This window comes from Osmerus eperlanus, chromosome 4 (assembly GCF_963692335.1).
Source record: "Osmerus eperlanus chromosome 4, fOsmEpe2.1, whole genome shotgun sequence".
NCBI classification, from domain to species: Eukaryota; Metazoa; Chordata; class Actinopteri; order Osmeriformes; family Osmeridae; genus Osmerus; species Osmerus eperlanus.
Window position 1 is genome coordinate 23135110 of NC_085021.1, and position 17707 is coordinate 23152816.

General features: G+C 49.6%; 1 protein-coding gene across 1 annotated transcript; it reads left to right on the plus strand.

Moving 5' to 3' along the window:
* The first annotated feature begins 271 nt into the window (after window positions 1-271).
* On the plus strand, window positions 272-13157 carry tm9sf4 (transmembrane 9 superfamily protein member 4). Its single transcript, XM_062460398.1, has 18 exons — window positions 272-417; window positions 1623-1730; window positions 1872-1971; window positions 2124-2280; window positions 3207-3366; window positions 4534-4657; window positions 4736-4854; window positions 4988-5099; window positions 5207-5277; window positions 5355-5487; window positions 7667-7748; window positions 7886-7961; window positions 8082-8165; window positions 9962-10137; window positions 10272-10335; window positions 11114-11233; window positions 11978-12067; window positions 12229-13157. The coding sequence occupies exons 1-18, from the start codon at window positions 400-402 to the stop codon at window positions 12376-12378; spliced, it is 1944 nt and encodes a 647-aa protein (XP_062316382.1). The 5' UTR covers window positions 272-399; the 3' UTR covers window positions 12379-13157.
* The last annotated feature ends 4550 nt before the right edge of the window (window positions 13158-17707 follow it).

The window sequence follows — 17707 nt, forward strand, 5'->3', positions numbered from 1 at the left end:
AATTCAGTTTACTTAGTACAAAAATAGTATATAAATAAGTACACTGCTAGTACACTGCTAGTATACTCTTAAGTACCATGATAATAGTATACTTTTTATACTAAGTATACTTACAAAATAAACTTGAAGTATACTTCTTTTTTGTAAGGGATAACTGACGATTAATTATATTATTGAGACGTGGTTGCCAGGTATGTTTCACCCGATACAAGGCTCTAGGGTTCTTTATCGAATTAGCGTAAATCTTTGCATAAAGTTCAGAAGGAAAAGGCAGTACGACCTTAGACCAACAACAACAACACAAAACACCAGAGCAACACATTGATCTGATGTGTTGACATACCGGATCTGAGAGGAAGTACTTGAACGAACTGGCAACCCTGTACACGTGTATTCAAGATGGCAGCCGCTGCTATGGTAGGTGCAAAATAATGAAACTGTGGTCATGTAAACCATACTCGATTTGCCTTTTTACGCATTAATGTGACTTTTGTGTTACGTAAATGTCACAAAATACGTACATGTAATCAAGTACAATAAAGAAGAGGTGCTTTAATTGCATGTCTCTCTGTTTCTGGTGACCATAATAGGCAGTTAACGATGCTGTAGCTACCGTTAAGAGCTAACGTCGTTAGCCAGTTCCCAGCTGTTTCAGCTTGAGAAGATACCATCACGCTAGATAGTTGGCTGGCTAGCGCATAGCGTTTAAAGACGATGTGATCATGTGGCTTGCCAGTCTACTACCATCGAACATTTAGTTCACATTGAGCATCTGTGTTTCTCCATGTTGTCATAAACTAAATGTGCTGCATTTTAGCGTTAATCCTGCTGGCTAGTAGCTAGCTAGCTGGCATTTATTGATGGCTAACCCAGTATGGCTGACTAACTTGCTTGTTAGCTAGCTATGCTAACGTATCTGTACACGTCGCAAGTCTAGCTAGTTAGTTTATCCAAATCGATTTCCGCGTTTGTGTAGGTACTAGATACCCACAATTCGTGGGCAGATAAGAAGGTTAACAGTTAGAATGATTAGTAATAAGACCTAGGTTCTCATTAGAACTTATCAGAGCCCAGTTACACCAAACTAGCCAGCCATTTCGCCTTCACTTTTCTTAGCAAACACTAACTAGCTAGCAAGCTAACAAACGTGCCAAAAACCACCGTCTTTGCGTAGTAAACTAGCTTCTAACGGTCTTCGTTTTAAACCCGTGCCACAGCAGAGATCGCTCATGGGAAGAATTGACGTTGTTACTGTCAATAAACTCGTCATAGCATGCGAATCTAGCTAGTAAATCACCGTCAGAGTACACAGTTCAAATCCTTCTCATATTTGTCTCGCTGAAGTTGCCTTTAAAGCCTTCTCCAGCGTAGCACTGACACCTGCGTGCTGGCGCAATGCGCGGATATCATAAGGACAAAAGGTTCGGTAAACACAGGCTTTCCCTGGCAAGTCTGTGGCAGTTAGGGTTTCGACTGGGGAACTCTGACTTGTAAACGGGACCTTTTATAAACACTGCTTTAGCTGTGCCGCCCAACAGCAAGCTCCTCCATGGCGCGGGGAGTGAGTTTAACCACTTCAACTCGGTTACACATGTGTGTGTCTTTGTGTGTGCGCTTCTCAGGAGACATGGGGCATGCTCCTTGTGTGTGTGTTTCCGGTGGCCCAGTCCTTCTACGTGCCTGGCGTCGCTCCCATGAACTTCCACCAGGGCAGCGCCGTGGAAATCAAGGTAGCAGAACGTAGGCCGAGTCTGCAGCGTGGTCACACCTGCATAGACACGTCTGTGCAGGACGTATTAAAGTGTAACTAGGCTGAGTGGAACCCAGAGAGCTGCTGATCTCAGTCTGCGCTGCCCCCCCCCCCCCCTCAGGCTGTGAAGCTGACCAGCTCTAGGACCCAACTGCCCTATGAGTACTACTCCCTGCCCTTCTGTCAGCCTGCCAAGGTGGTCTACAAGGCTGAGAACCTGGGTAAGCGTGTGTGTGTGCGTGCGTGTGTGTGATGGACGTGCAAAAGCCCTTCTATGGCTCCCTTAGATGAACTACTACAAGAGAACTAATGTGTGTGTCTGTTGTTCTGTGTGTTTATGCGTGTGCGTGCGTATGTTTCCGTGTGTGTGCAGGGGAGGTGCTGCGAGGTGATCGCATCGTGAACACGCCATACTCGGTGCTGATGAATCAGGACAGGAAGTGTGAGCAGGTGTGCTCCAGGTTCACGCTGAGCCTGATGCAGAGCAAGCTGGTGGCCGAGCGCATCCAGGAGGAGTACTACATCCACCTGTAAGCCTGCTCCTCCTCCCTGCTCCTCCTCCTGGCTCCTCCTCCTGGCTCCTCCTCCCGGCTCCTCCTCCCTGCTCCTCATCCCTGCTCCTCCTAGTCCTGCTCCTCCTCCCTGCTCCTCCTCCCTGCTCCTGCTCCTCCTCCCTGCTCCTCCTAGTCCTGCTCCTCCTAGTCCTGCTCCTCCTCCCTGCTCCTCCTCCCTCCTCCTGCTCCTTCCCATGCTCCTCCTGCCTGCTCCTCCTCCCTGCTCCTCCTAGTCCTGCTCCTCCTAGTCCTGCTCCTCCTAGTCCTGCTCCTCCTAGTCCTGCTCCTGCTCCTCCTCCCTGCTCCTGCTCCTTTCCCTGCTCCTCCTAGTCCTGCTCCTCCTAGTCCTGCTCCTCCTCCCTGCTCCTGCTCCTTCCCCTGCTCCTCCTAGTCCTGCTCCTCCTAGTCCTGCTCCTCCTCCCTACTCCTTCCCCTGATCCTCCTCCCTGCTCCTCCTAGTCCTGCTCCTCCTACTCCTGCTCCTCCTAGTCCTGCTCCTCCCTGCTCCTAGTCCTGCTCCTCCTCATCCTGCTCCTCCTAGTCCTGCTCCTCCTAGTCCTGCTCCTCCTCATCCCTGCTCCTCCTAGTCCTGTTCCTCCTAGTCCTGCTCCTCCTCCCTGCTCCTGCTCCTTCCCCTGCTCCTCCTCCCTGCTCCTGCTCCTTCCCCTGCTCCTCCTCCCTGCTCCTCCTAGTCCTGCTCCTCCTAGTCCTGCTCCTCCTAGTCCTGCTCCTCCTCCCTGCTCCTCCTAGTCCTGCTCCTCCTAGTCCTGCTCCTCCTCCCTGCTCCTAGTCCTGTTCCTCCTAGTCCTGTTCCTCCTAGTCCTGCTCCTTTTCCACCTACCTCTCCTCTCACAGTTTTACCAGTAGATCAGTACATTATTTAATCCCTGTTTAAACACCAGGATTGCAGACAACCTTCCGGTGGCCACGCGTCTGGAGTTTTACCCCAGCAGAGAGGGGGGGGGCGGGGCCGGCGGTCTGGAGGAGGAGCACAGGAAGGACGCGGTCAAAGATGTTCAGTTTGAACACGGCTACAGACTGGGCTTCTCTGACAACGGCAAGGTACGGACCAGACAGACTAGATATGGACCAGACAAACTAGATATGGACCAGACAGACCACCGTATTTTTCTGAAAATAACCCGCATTTTCTATAAACCGCACCTCACCAGAATGGGAGCTTTGTGTTTGTAAATCTGGGTATAAACCGCACTGGAATTGATACGGGAACAATGATACCAAGCAATGCATGAGTATAGGCAGTACTGCATGCCGTTGTGTAACACACTTCGAAAACGAAAGTGCGTAATGTATGTTTTCTATTGCCTGGGAATTAACTAATATTTACCTTGAGAAGCGTGAGTTCTAAATATTTCTGACGGTCCCCAAAGCGTAAGTTATTTTTCCAAAACGGTAGCTAGCTAGCTTTAGTTAACTTCCGGGCTAAGTTAGCTAGCAAAATACTCGTAGCAATGCTACTACCATGCTAGCAGACATCCCAACCTGATAAAACTAATTTCAGGGAGGTGGCTTCACCGGCTACGCATAAATCAGAATCAGAATTGTGTTTAATCGCCAAGTAAGTGGTCACAAACAAGGAATTTACTTTGGTGGGCAGGTGCATACAGTGAAGATTTAAATATAATGAACAAATATATATGCGGCGTTAAGCTGTGAGACCCGCATTCGAACGATCCCATATATGCGATGCTACTCAACGGGTTAAATAGCATTCACTAAAAAAGTGTTTATACTGTTGTTTTGTTATAAAAACGTTCTATAAGCCGCTTCGAGAGATAAACCCACCACCACAAGAAAAATGTTAAATTGCAGTTTTATTTCTGAAAAAAACGGTAGATATACATTTACATTTAGTCATTTAGCAGACGCTCTTATCCAGAGCGACTTACAGTAAGTACAGGGACATTCCCCCAAACCAAGTAGGGTGAAGTGCCTTGCCCAAGATATGGACCAGACAGACTAGGCATGGACCAGACAGACTAGGTATGGACCAGACAGACTAAGTATGGACCAGACAGCATTGAAACCCTCCTGTGTTGTGATGATGCCGTTGTCTCATCCTTGATATGTTGAACCTAGGAGGAGACTAACCTGCTGCTGGAGATCTGATCTGGAGCTGGGTAGTACTGTAGCTCTGAACTCCTTTATCTTACTTTCTCTGCCTCCCCTCCTCTACCTCCTCCCCTCCCCCCTCCTTATCCCCTCCAGTTTTACCTCCACAACCACCTCTCCTTCATCCTCTACTTCCACAAAGAGAAGCTGGAGGAGGAGGAGGATCATAACTACCGCGTGGTCCGCTTCGAGGTGGTTCCTCAGAGTGTGAAGGTGGAAGGTAGGGTCCTCCTGTCTTTCTCCCTCCCCGCATCTATCATCCTCTTCCTGTGTGTTCATCCTGACTTCCTGTGTTTAGACCTGAAGGCTGATGGAAAGGGGGCGTGTACTCTTCCGGAGGCCGGTGGTTCGGCCCCCCAGGAGATAGACCCCTCCCAGGAGAACCATGTCCTTTTCACCTACTCCGTCCACTGGGAGGTGAGAGGGGGGGGGCATGTCCTGTGCGTTTGTGTGTTTGAATTGATATATGCTGTGTGTAAGAGTTGATTAATGCTTGTGTATGTCCATGTACAAGTTAGCATGTGTCTTTCATCTGTGTGTGTGTCCCCAGGAGAGCCAGGTAAAGTGGGCGTCCCGCTGGGACACCTACCTCACCATGAGTGATGTTCAGATCCACTGGTTCTCCATCGTCAACTCTGTAGTGGTGGTGTTCTTCCTCTCCGGTAGGCACTGTGTGGTGTGGTGTGTGTGTGTTCTATACTCACTTGAGTCTTGTATTACTGTTATAATCACCTGCTGTGTGTGTGTGTGTGTGTCTGTGTACACCCAGGGATCCTCAGTATGATCATCATCAGAACCTTGAGGAAGGACATCGCCAACTACAACAGAGAGGACGACATAGTAAGAACACGCACACACACACACACACACACACAACATGAGGGATGTTCTAAAGTGTGTGTGGTATGTGCGTTCAGGAGGACACCATGGAGGAGTCCGGCTGGAAGAACGTCCATGGAGATGTGTTCCGCCCCCCACGCTATCCCATGGTGCTCAGCTCCCTGCTGGGGTCTGGCATCCAGCTGTTCTGCATGATCCTCATCGTCATCTGTAAGACCTCACACATCATACAGACACCTCACACACACCTCACACATCATACAGACACCTCACACACACATCATACAGACACCTCACACACACATCTCACATCATACACACCTCACACATCATACAGACGCCTCACACACACCTCACACATCATACAGATGCCTCACACACACCTCACACATCATACAGACGCCTCACACACACACCTCACACATCATACAGACACCTCACACACACCTCACACATCATACAGACACCTCACACACACATCTCACATCATACACACCTCACACATCATACAGACACCTCACACACACCTCACACATCATACAGACACCTCACACACACCTCACACACACCTCACACACACCTCACACCTCACACACACACACACACACACACACACCATACACACCTCACACACACCTCACACATCATACAGACACCTCACACACACCTCACACATCATACAGACACCTCACACACACACCTCACACACACACACACCATACACACCTCACACACACCTCACACATCATACAGACACCTCACACACACCTCACACATCATACAGACACCTCACACACACACCTCACACACACCTCACACATCATACACACACCTCACACACACACCTCATACAGACACCTCACATCATACAGACGCCTCACACACACCTCACACACACATCATACAGACACCTCACACACACCTCACATCATACAGACACCTCACACACACCTCACACACCTCACATCATATAGACACCTCACACACACCTCACACACACCTCACATCATACAGACACCTCACACACACACCTCACACACACATCATACAGACACCTCACACACACCTCACATCATACAGACACCTCACACACACCTCACACACCTCACATCATATAGACACCTTACACACACACCTCACACACACCTCACATCATACAGACACCTCACACACACCTCACAGACACCTCACACACACCTCACACACACACACCATACACACACCTCACACTAGGGATGGGCGTGGTTAATCGAATATCCGGATATCCTAAAGTAAGTTAGTATTCGAAGACTTTTTTCGAATACTTATGAGCATAGTTTAATTTTAAGCCTTAAGTTTTTTTTTGTTATGAAAAACTGCCGCGTCGTTGTGTGAATTCTAATAGTTGTGACGTTAGAAATGATGAAAATCATCAAAAAAGGTATGCTACGTGACCCTGCGTTCTGCTGAGAGTATCCTTTCATTTCATTTGGCGCTACAAGAAGCTTAGTTTCCTGGCTAAGCAGTAGGTACCTCGCAGCAACCTCAGTTCCTGCAGAGTCTTTTCTACGCCGGCCTGCTCGTAAATCGACTCCGTACTCGCCTCTCCCCTGAGCATGTTTATATGCTCATTTTCCTGAATAAAAATGCGTATGGCTAATGCAGTTGTGGCTTTTTTTTTTTTTTTTTTTTACCAGTAGCCATGTAGAGCTAGCATAATCGGCTATTTATGTTTACATTGTGTGGTGGAGCACCGTATCCTATAGGATTCCAGTTCCAAGTTAATATGCAATATTTCTCCATGTGTGTCTTTCGTTTTTATCGAGGATAGCCTACACAATGTGTTTAATTTCGTCCAATGTATTTTTGTAAACTTTTTATTACACAATAATGGGCTCAGCGCTATTCCGCCAATTTAAGAGCCTATACGTCTGAAGACGCAGCGTTTTTTCAAGTTCATTGTCTTTTTGTCATGTTGATAAATTGATCTTTCATTTGTTTTCTTTATTCGACCCTTATTTAATCTAATAGCTTAACAGTCCCAATTATTGCCAGAATGTGTTGGGGTTCATGTGTTTACTGTATGCTTTGCGTCATGTCAGGCTAATTACATAACGTAACCGCATTAATAAAAATAGATTATGCGGATATTCGAAAATAATTTTGGATACTATTCGAATAGTGAAATTAGTTCAAATCTCCATCCCTACCTCACACACACCTCACACACATCTCACACACCTAACACACACCTCACACACACATCTCACACACCTAACACACACACGTCACACACGTCACACACACCTCACACACCTAACACACACCTCACACACACTGTCTCATGCTTGCTACCTCCAGCCATGTGTTGATTCCAGCTCTGTGTGTGTGCGTTTGTGTCTATCTGTAGTCGTGGCGATGTTGGGAATGTTGTCTCCGTCCAGCAGAGGGGCTTTGATGACCACTTCCTGTTTCCTATTCATGTTCATGGGGTGAGTAGATAATGCACTCCTCAAACACACACACAAACAGTAACCTAGCTTCTGTAGAGAGTTAAGCACTCAGAACCATCTGGTCTGGAAGTGCTTATAGTGTGTCTGCTGGGTGCTTGGTGGGTAATTGTTAACAGGGTGTTTGGGGGCTACTTCGCTGGGAGACTGTACCGCACGTTGAAGGGCCATCGCTGGAGGAAAGGAGCTTTTTGTGTGAGTACAGGAACATAAACACTGACCCCTTTACCCTGACCACCCTCTACCCTGACCTGTGACCCCTCTACCCTGACCTCTGACCCCTCTACCTTACCATGTTGTGTGTGTGTGTTCCAGACGGCCACCCTGTATCCTGCAGTAGTGTTTGGAATCTGCTTCATCCTCAACTGTTTCATCTGGGGAGAGCATTCCTCTGGAGCGGTGAGCTGAACACCTTCAGGTGCTAGGGGGTTAGGCTTAGACGTAGGGTTCAGGTTAGGTGTTGAGGTTAGGGGAAACACACCTCACACACACCTCACACACACACCTCTCACACACAGGCTTAAGGCCGCAATATGCTTCTGCGTCTCCGTTTACGGATGGGCGGGCGCACGGATACGCACGGATACGGACAGATAGACTGCGTTTATGGTTCTCCGTAGGCTGTGGGTGCTGAAAACAATTCACCGCCAGAAGAGTAGGTGGCGCAACGGTTTTTTGTAAATCGTCGTGGAGTGTTTATTTACCTAGGTTATCGAGAAGTCGGAGCAAATTTACAAATTAGCCGTTTCATCAATAAAATACGCACATTTTCAGCAACTACATTGCCCATTTATCGTCACATTTTATTTCAGATACTGATTTACATGTACTGTTTAGCTGAAATATGAATTGTGAAAACTTACAGCAATGGCGGTCAAAGGATTCTGTTCGTCCTGTTTGTCCCGGCAACCCCGCCCCCGCCCCCGACGCAAGCGATTCTTAATACTGACCAATCACAGCCAAGGGGGTCTCCGTAGCTCTCTGTCGCTCACGACGGATAGTTAGAAAATTCAGGAGGTGCACGTCAAGCTCTCCGAGGGCTGACGGAGAGCTCGTAGAGGGCGTTCCACGGAGACGAGGGCGTTCCCATGTGTCCGTTTTTCGAAAAACGCAGAAGCATATATAAGCCTTTAGACGTAGGGTTCAGGTTAGGTATTGAGGTTAGGGAAAACACACATCACACACACATATAAAGATGTTATGTAACAGTGCTCAAGTTCAAGTCTTTTATTGTCAGATGCACAGAACACAGGGTCAGACTGCCCACTGACATTCTTAGGACAAGACAACGCAAAGCAACTTGGCATAACATGACATAAGTACACAGAACATAGATTACATCTATGATAAGCTAAAATATAGTAAACCTCCTAATATACAAATAATATACAATATTCAATACAGTATACTAAACCTCTAAATACACATAATACACATAAAAACCTATACTAACCTTATAAACCTATACTAACCTAAGACAAGTGAAGTACAATAGTGCAATATTGCTGATAGTGCAACCAGTAGCTGAAAGTGAGTGTGTAAAGCAAGGCCGTCGCCAGGGGGGGACACATCCCCCCCCCCAATATTAAAATCTGGTCAAAATGTCCCCCCCAACATATTTAAATAAAAATATAAATGTGCTAGGCTATGAGAGGCAATCACACACGCTGTCCAAAATTATCATAAAAATAAAATAAAATGTTGTCCCCCCCAATGTTGACTCCATGGCTACGGCCTTGGTGTAAAGTGACTAGTGAGAAGTATATCAGTGTCCATATCAATGTCCATTCAGAAGCCTGATGGCCCTTGGAACGAAACTATTGTCCAGTCTGCGTGAGCGAGACCGAATGCTTCGGTATCGCCTGCCAGAAGGCAACAGGGTAAAGAGACTGAAGGATGGGTGGTAAGTCTCCTAGAATCCTGCCAGCTTTCCTGAGGCATCGTGTGTGGTAGGTGTCCTGTAGGGCTGGGTTTTAGGGTTAACCCTGCCAATGATGAACTCAGCAGAACGGACCACACTACATAGGGCCTTGCGGTCCCTGTCTGTGCAGCTCCCATACCACACTGTGATGCAGCCAGTCAGAATGCTTTCTATAGTGCATCTGTAAAAGTTAGTGGGGATGACCGAGTCCATGCCAAACTTCTTCAGTCTCAGTGCCAGGTCAGGGTATAATGTGTGTGTGTGTGTGTGTCAGGTCCCCTTCACCACCATGCTGGCCCTACTGTGCATGTGGTTTGGGATCTCCATGCCTCTCGTCTATCTGGGATACTACTTCGGCTTCCGCAAGCAGCCCTATGATAACCCTGTCCGGACCAATCAGATCCCTCGACAGGTCCCAGAGCAGCGCTGGTACATGAACAAGTTTGTGGGGTGAGTCATCAGCCCTTCACCACGCTGCTTTCTAGGGGCTCAGCCAATCACCATGCAGCCCTTTGGAAGCCTAACCAATCACCACACAGCCCTTTGGAAGCCTAACCAATCACCATGCTGTGTCTGCTCTGCAGCATCCTGATGGCGGGGATCCTGCCCTTCGGAGCCATGTTCATAGAGCTGTTCTTCATCTTCAGTGTGAGTACCACCCTGCTGCCTTCCTCTTCCTCTGCTACTCTTCCTCTCATCCTCTCCTTCTCTCCTCTTATCTTCTCCTCCTCTTCCTCTCTTCCTCTCTTCCTCTCCTCTACCTCTCCTCCTTTTCCTCTCATCCTCTTCCTCTTCTCCTCCTCTCCTCTTCCGCTCCTCTTCCTCTCCTCCTCTTCCAAGGTTTTCTTACTATGTTTTAGGGTTAGAAGGACATCTAGGGTTGGCCTTAATAGTGAGGAATAGTTTTGTGGTTAAGATTAGGAGCTAGGGTTAGGCGTAGATTACAGATGACAGGTTTCAGGTTATGAGAACGAGATCGCGAATACAAGCGGCCGAAATGAGTTTTCTCCGCAGGGTGTCCGGGCTCTCCCTTAGAGATAGGGTGAGAAGCTCGGTCATCCGGGAGGGGCTCAGAGTAGAACCGCTGCTCCTCCGCGTCGAGAGGGGCCAGTTGAGGTGGCTCGGGCATCTGATCAGGATGCCTCCTGGACGCCTCCCTGGTGAGGTTTCTGGGCACGTCCCACTTGGAAGAGGCCCCGGGGAAGACCCAGGACACGCTGGAGGGACTATGTCTCTCGGCTGGCCTGGGAACGCCTCGGGGTCCCCCAGGAAGAGCTGGTGGAAGTGGCCGGGGAGAGGGAAGTCTGGGCCTCCCTGCTTAGGTTGCTGCCCCCGCGACCCGACCCCCGGATAAGCGGAAGATGATGGATGGATGGAGGTTTCAGGTTATGTTTTTGGGTTACGGGTGTGTGGTCGCCCCCTGCAGGCCATCTGGGAGAACCAGTTCTACTACCTGTTTGGGTTCCTGTTCCTGGTGTTCATCATCCTAGTAGTGTCCTGCTCCCAGATCAGCATTGTCATGGTCTACTTCCAGCTCTGCGCTGAGGTACACACACACTCCACACATACTCACACACTATATGTGGTGTGTACATGGTGGTGTACGTGGTGTGTATGTTGTGTGTACATGGTGGTGTACGTGGTGTGTGCGTGGTGTGTGCGTGGTGTGTACGTGGTGTGTACGTGGTGTGTACGTGGTGTGTACGTGGTGTGTACGTGGTGTGTACGTGGTGTGTGCGTGGTGTGTGCGTGGTGTGTGCGTGGTGTGTGCGTGGTGTGTACGTGGTGTGTACGTGGTGTGTGCGTGGTGTGTGCGTGGTGTGTACGTGGTGTGTGCGTGGTGTGTGCGTGGTGTGTACGTGGTGTGTACGTGGTGTGTACGTGGTGTGTACGTGGTGTGTGCGTGGTGTGTGCGTGGTGTGTACGTGGTGTGTGCGTGGTGTGTACGTGGTGTGTACGTGGTGTGTACGTGGTGTGTACGTGGTGTGTACGTGGTGTGTACGTGGTGTGTGCGTGGTGATGTACATGGTGTGTACGTGGTGTGTACGTGGTGTGTGCGTGGTGTGTACGTGGTGTGTACGTGGTGTGTACGTGGTGTGTACGTGGTGTGTACGTGGTGTGTACGTGGTGTGTGCGTGGTGATGTACATGGTGTGTACATGGTGTGTACATGGTGTGTACATGGTGGTGTACATGGTGGTGTACATGGTGTGTACATGGTGTGTACGTGGTGTGTACGTGGTGTGTGCGTGGTGATGTACATGGTGTGTACGTGGTGTCTGGTGTTCCAGGATTACCGGTGGTGGTGGAGAACGTTCCTGGTATCGGGAGGCTCCGCCTTCTACGTCCTTGTTTACGCCGTCTTCTACTTTGTCAACAAGGTAAACAACAACAACAGCTCCTGCTCTCAGAACACCTGCCTCTTATGAAGAAACCACACACACACTAGACGTGTAATAGTTTCATAAACCAGTGTATAATCTATGTGTGTGTGTGTGTGTGTATATGTGTGTGTGTGTGTGTGTGTGTGTGTGCTCCCCAGCTGGACATAGTGGAGGTCGTCCCCTCCCTGCTGTACTTGGGCTACACGGCTCTGATGGTGCTGTCCTTCTGGCTGCTGACCGGCACCATGGGCTTCTACGCTGCCTACGTGTTCATCCGCAGAATCTACGCCGCCGTCAAGATCGACTGACTCTCTGTCAGCTGTATTTAAGTTTTTTTTATTTTATGTTCGGTTTATTTTGTATTCTTTATTGTCCAGCGAGCACTGACGTGTGTGCGCGTGTGTGTGTTTGCATGTGTGGAAAGCTTAAGGTGTGGTTCTGGTGCAACAGCACCTCCTGCTGGCCATGAGAGAGAACTGCTAGAGGGTGGTGCCTCTGGTTCCCCTCTCTCTCTCCCTCTCTCCCTCTCTCTCCCTCCCTCTCTCTCCCTCTCCCTCTCTCTCTCTCTCTCTCTCTCCATCCCTCTTTCAACCTCCATCCCTCTTTCAACCTCCATCCCTCTTTCAACCTCCATCTCTCCCTCTCTCCTTGCATCCCTCCCTCCCCCTTCTCTCTCCCTCCTCCCATCAGCAGAGACAGAGGCTCAGATCACAATCAGCCTCTTTCCTCCAACACCACGTGGGCCAAAGTGTGTGTGTGTGTTACTGTGTAATGTGTGTGTGTGTGTGTGCGCCTGCTTGTGGAGTTGGACCAGAGGAGACTTCTCCACCAGCAGATATGAACTCTGACCCCTGAAGATGTTTTACTTATTTTGCACAAAATCTTTCTTTGTCCTGTATTTCTGTCTATCTCCCCTCTCTCTCTCTGTCTGTTTTCTAACTGAATCTTTTGGATGATGTTTATGACCAGTGTAAAGGTGAAGGGTCAGGGTTTGGGTGCAGTGTCAGAGGTTGAGCTCATGGAAGTTATGCCTGAGGAGTTCTACATTGTACCATGAAATGATATTAAAATGTTATGTTATTTTTTACTGCTGTCTCCTGTGGTGACTCCATGACTGTTTCAGGTCCTGTGGTGACTCCATGACTGTCAGGTTCTGTCCTGTGGTGACTCCATGACTGTGTCAGGTTCTGTCTCCTGTGGTGACTCCATGACTGTGTCAGGTTCTGTCCTGTGGTGACTCCATGACTGTGTCATGTTCTGTCTCCTGTGGTGACTCCATGACTGTGTCAGGTTCTGTCTCCTGTGGTGACTCCATGACTGTGTCAGGTTCTGTCCTGTGGTGACTCCATGACTGTGTCAGGTTCTGTGGTGACTCCATGACTGTCATGTTCTGTCCTGTGGTGACTCCATGACTGTGTCAGGTTCTGTCCTGTGATGACTCCATTACTGTGTCAGGTTCTGTCCTGTGGTGACTCCATTACTGTGTCAGGTCCTGTCCTGTGATGACTCCATTACTGTGTCAGGTTCTGTCCTGTGGTGACTCCATGACTGTCAGGTTCTGTCCTGTGGTGACTCCATGACTGTGTCAGGTCCTGTCCTGTGGTGACTCCATTACTGTGTCAGGTTCTGTCTCCTGTGGCGACTCCATGACTGTGTCAGTTTCTGTCCTGTGGTGACTCCATGACTGTGTCAGGTTCTGTTCTGTGGTGACTCCATGACTGTGTCAGGTTCTGTCCTGTGGTGACTCCATGACTGTGTCAGGTTCTGTCCTGTGGTGACTCCATGATTGTGTCAGGTTCTGTTCTGTGGTGACTCCATGACTGTGTCAGGTTCTGTCCTGTGGTGACTCCATGACTGTGTCAGGTTCTGTCCTGTGGTGACTCCATGACTGTGTCAGGTTCTGTTCTGTGGTGACTCCATTACTGTGTCAGTTTCTGTCCTGTGGTGACTCCATGACTGTGTCAGGTTCTGTGGCGACTCCATGACTGTGTCAGGTTCTGTCCTGTGGTGACTCCATGACTGTGTCAGTTTCTGTCCTGTGGTGACTCCATGACTGTGTCAGGTTCTGTTCTGTCCTGTGGTGACTCCATGACTGTGTCAGGTTCTGTTCTGTGGTGACTCCATGACTGTGTCAGGTTCTGTCCTGTGGTGACTCCATGACTGTGGCAGGTTCTGTCCTGTGGTGACTCCATGACTGTGGCAGGTTCTGTCCTGTGGTGACTCCATGACTGTGGCAGGTTCTGTTCTGTGGTGACTCCATGACTGTGTCAGGTTCTGTCCTGTGGTGACTCCATGACTGTGTCAGGTTCTGTCCTGTGGTGACTCCATGACTGTGTCAGGTTCTGTTCTGTGGTGACTCCATTACTGTGGCATGTTCTGTCCTGTGGTGACTCCATGACTGTGTCAGGTTCTGTTCTGTGGTGACTCCATTACTGTGGCATGTTCTGTCCTGTGGTGACTCCATGACTGTGTCAGGTCCTGTTCTGTGGTGACTCCATGACTGTGTCAGGTTCTGTTCTGTGGTGACTCCATGACTGTGTCAGGTTCTGTGGTGACTCCATGACTGTGTTATGTTCTGTCCTGTGGTGACTCCATGACTGTGTCAGGTTCTGTCCTGTGGTGACTCCATTACTGTGGCATGTTCTGTCCTGTGGTGACTCCATGACTGTGGCAGGTTCTGTCCTGTGGTGACTCCATGACTGTGTCAGGTTCTGTCCTGTGGTGACTCCATGACTGTGTCAGGTTCTGTTCTGTGGTGACTCCATGACTGTGTCAGGTTCTGTCCTGTGGTGACTCCATGACTGTGTCAGGTTCTGTCCTGTGGTGACTCCATGACTGTGTCAGGTCCTGTTCTGTGGTGACTCCATGACTGTGTCAGGTTCTGTTCTGTGGTGACTCCATGACTGTGTCAGGTTCTGTGGTGACTCCATGACTGTGTTATGTTCTGTCCTGTGGTGACTCCATGACTGTGTCAGGTTCTGTCCTGTGGTGACTCCATTACTGTGGCATGTTCTGTCCTGTGGTGACTCCATGACTGTGTCAGGTCCTGTTCTGTGGTGACTCCATGACTGTGTCAGGTCCTGTTCTGTGGTGACTCCATGACTGTGTCAGGTTCTGTTCTGTGGTGACTCCATGACTGTGTCAGGTTCTGTCCTGCGGTGACTCCATGACTGTGGCAGGTTCTGTCCTGCGGTGACTCCATGACTGTGGCAGGTTCTGTGGCGACTCCATGACTGTGTCAGGTTCTGTGGCGACTCCATGACTGTGTCAGGTTCTGTCCTGTGGTGACTCCATGACTGTCATGTTCTGTCTCCTGTTGTGACTCCATGACTGTGTCAGGTTCTGTCCTGTGGTGACTCCATTACTGTGTCAGTTTCTGTCCTGTGGTGACTCCATGACTGTGTCAGGTTCTGTCCTGTGGTGACTCCATGACTGTGTCAGGTTCTGTTCTGTGGTGACTCCATGACTGTGTCAGGTTCTGTCCTGTGGTGACTCCATGACTGTGTCAGGTTCTGTCCTGTGGTGACTCCATGACTGTGTCAGGTTCTGTTCTGTGGTGACTCCATGACTGTGTCAGGTTCTGTTCTGTGGTGACTCCATGACTGTGTCAGGTTCTGTGGTGACTCCATGACTGTGTTATGTTCTGTCCTGTGGTGACTCCATGACTGTGTCAGGTTCTGTCCTGTGGTGACTCCATTACTGTGGCATGTTCTGTCCTGTGGTGACTCCATGACTGTGTCAGGTCCTGTTCTGTGGTGACTCCATGACTGTGTCAGGTCCTGTTCTGTGGTGACTCCATGACTGTGTCAGGTTCTGTTCTGTGGTGACTCCATGACTGTGTCAGGTTCTGTCCTGCGGTGACTCCATGACTGTGGCAGGTTCTGTCCTGCGGTGACTCCATGACTGTGGCAGGTTCTGTGGCGACTCCATGACTGTGTCAGGTTCTGTGGCGACTCCATGACTGTGTCAGGTTCTGTCCTGTGGTGACTCCATGACTGTCATGTTCTGTCTCCTGTTGTGACTCCATGACTGTGTCAGGTTCTGTCCTGTGGTGACTCCATTACTGTGTCAGTTTCTGTCCTGTGGTGACTCCATGACTGTGTCAGGTTCTGTCCTGTGGTGACTCCATGACTGTGTCAGGTTCTGTTCTGTGGTGACTCCATGACTGTGTCAGGTTCTGTCCTGTGGTGACTCCATGACTGTGTCAGGTTCTGTCCTGTGGTGACTCCATGACTGTGTCAGGTTCTGTTCTGTGGTGACTCCATTACTGTGTCAGTTTCTGTCCTGTGGTGACTCCATGACTGTGTCAGGTTCTGTGGCGACTCCATGACTGTGTCAGGTTCTGTCCTGTGGTGACTCCATGACTGTGTCAGTTTCTGTCCTGTGGTGACTCCATGACTGTGTCAGGTTCTGTTCTGTCCTGTGGTGACTCCATGACTGTGTCAGGTTCTGTTCTGTGGTGACTCCATGACTGTGTCAGGTTCTGTCCTGTGGTGACTCCATGACTGTGGCAGGTTCTGTCCTGTGGTGACTCCATGACTGTGGCAGGTTCTGTCCTGTGGTGACTCCATGACTGTGGCAGGTTCTGTTCTGTGGTGACTCCATGACTGTGTCAGGTTCTGTCCTGTGGTGACTCCATGACTGTGTCAGGTTCTGTCCTGTGGTGACTCCATGACTGTGTCAGGTTCTGTTCTGTGGTGACTCCATTACTGTGGCATGTTCTGTCCTGTGGTGACTCCATGACTGTGTCAGGTTCTGTTCTGTGGTGACTCCATTACTGTGGCATGTTCTGTCCTGTGGTGACTCCATGACTGTGTCAGGTCCTGTTCTGTGGTGACTCCATGACTGTGTCAGGTTCTGTTCTGTGGTGACTCCATGACTGTGTCAGGTTCTGTGGTGACTCCATGACTGTGTTATGTTCTGTCCTGTGGTGACTCCATGACTGTGTCAGGTTCTGTCCTGTGGTGACTCCATTACTGTGGCATGTTCTGTCCTGTGGTGACTCCATGACTGTGGCAGGTTCTGTCCTGTGGTGACTCCATGACTGTGTCAGGTTCTGTCCTGTGGTGACTCCATGACTGTGTCAGGTTCTGTTCTGTGGTGACTCCATGACTGTCAGGTTCTGTCCTGTGGTGACTCCATGACGGTGTCAGGTTCTGTCCTGTGGTGACTCCATGACTGTGTCAGGTCCTGTTCTGTGGTGACTCCATGACTGTGTCAGGTTCTGTTCTGTGGTGACTCCATGACTGTGTCAGGTTCTGTGGTGACTCCATGACTGTGTTATGTTCTGTCCTGTGGTGACTCCATGACTGTGTCAGGTTCTGTCCTGTGGTGACTCCATTACTGTGGCATGTTCTGTCCTGTGGTGACTCCATGACTGTGTCAGGTCCTGTTCTGTGGTGACTCCATGACTGTGTCAGGTCCTGTTCTGTGGTGACTCCATGACTGTGTCAGGTTCTGTTCTGTGGTGACTCCATGACTGTGTCAGGTTCTGTCCTGCGGTGACTCCATGACTGTGGCAGGTTCTGTCCTGCGGTGACTCCATGACTGTGGCAGGTTCTGTGGCGACTCCATGACTGTGTCAGGTTCTGTGGCGACTCCATGACTGTGTCAGGTTCTGTCCTGTGGTGACTCCAT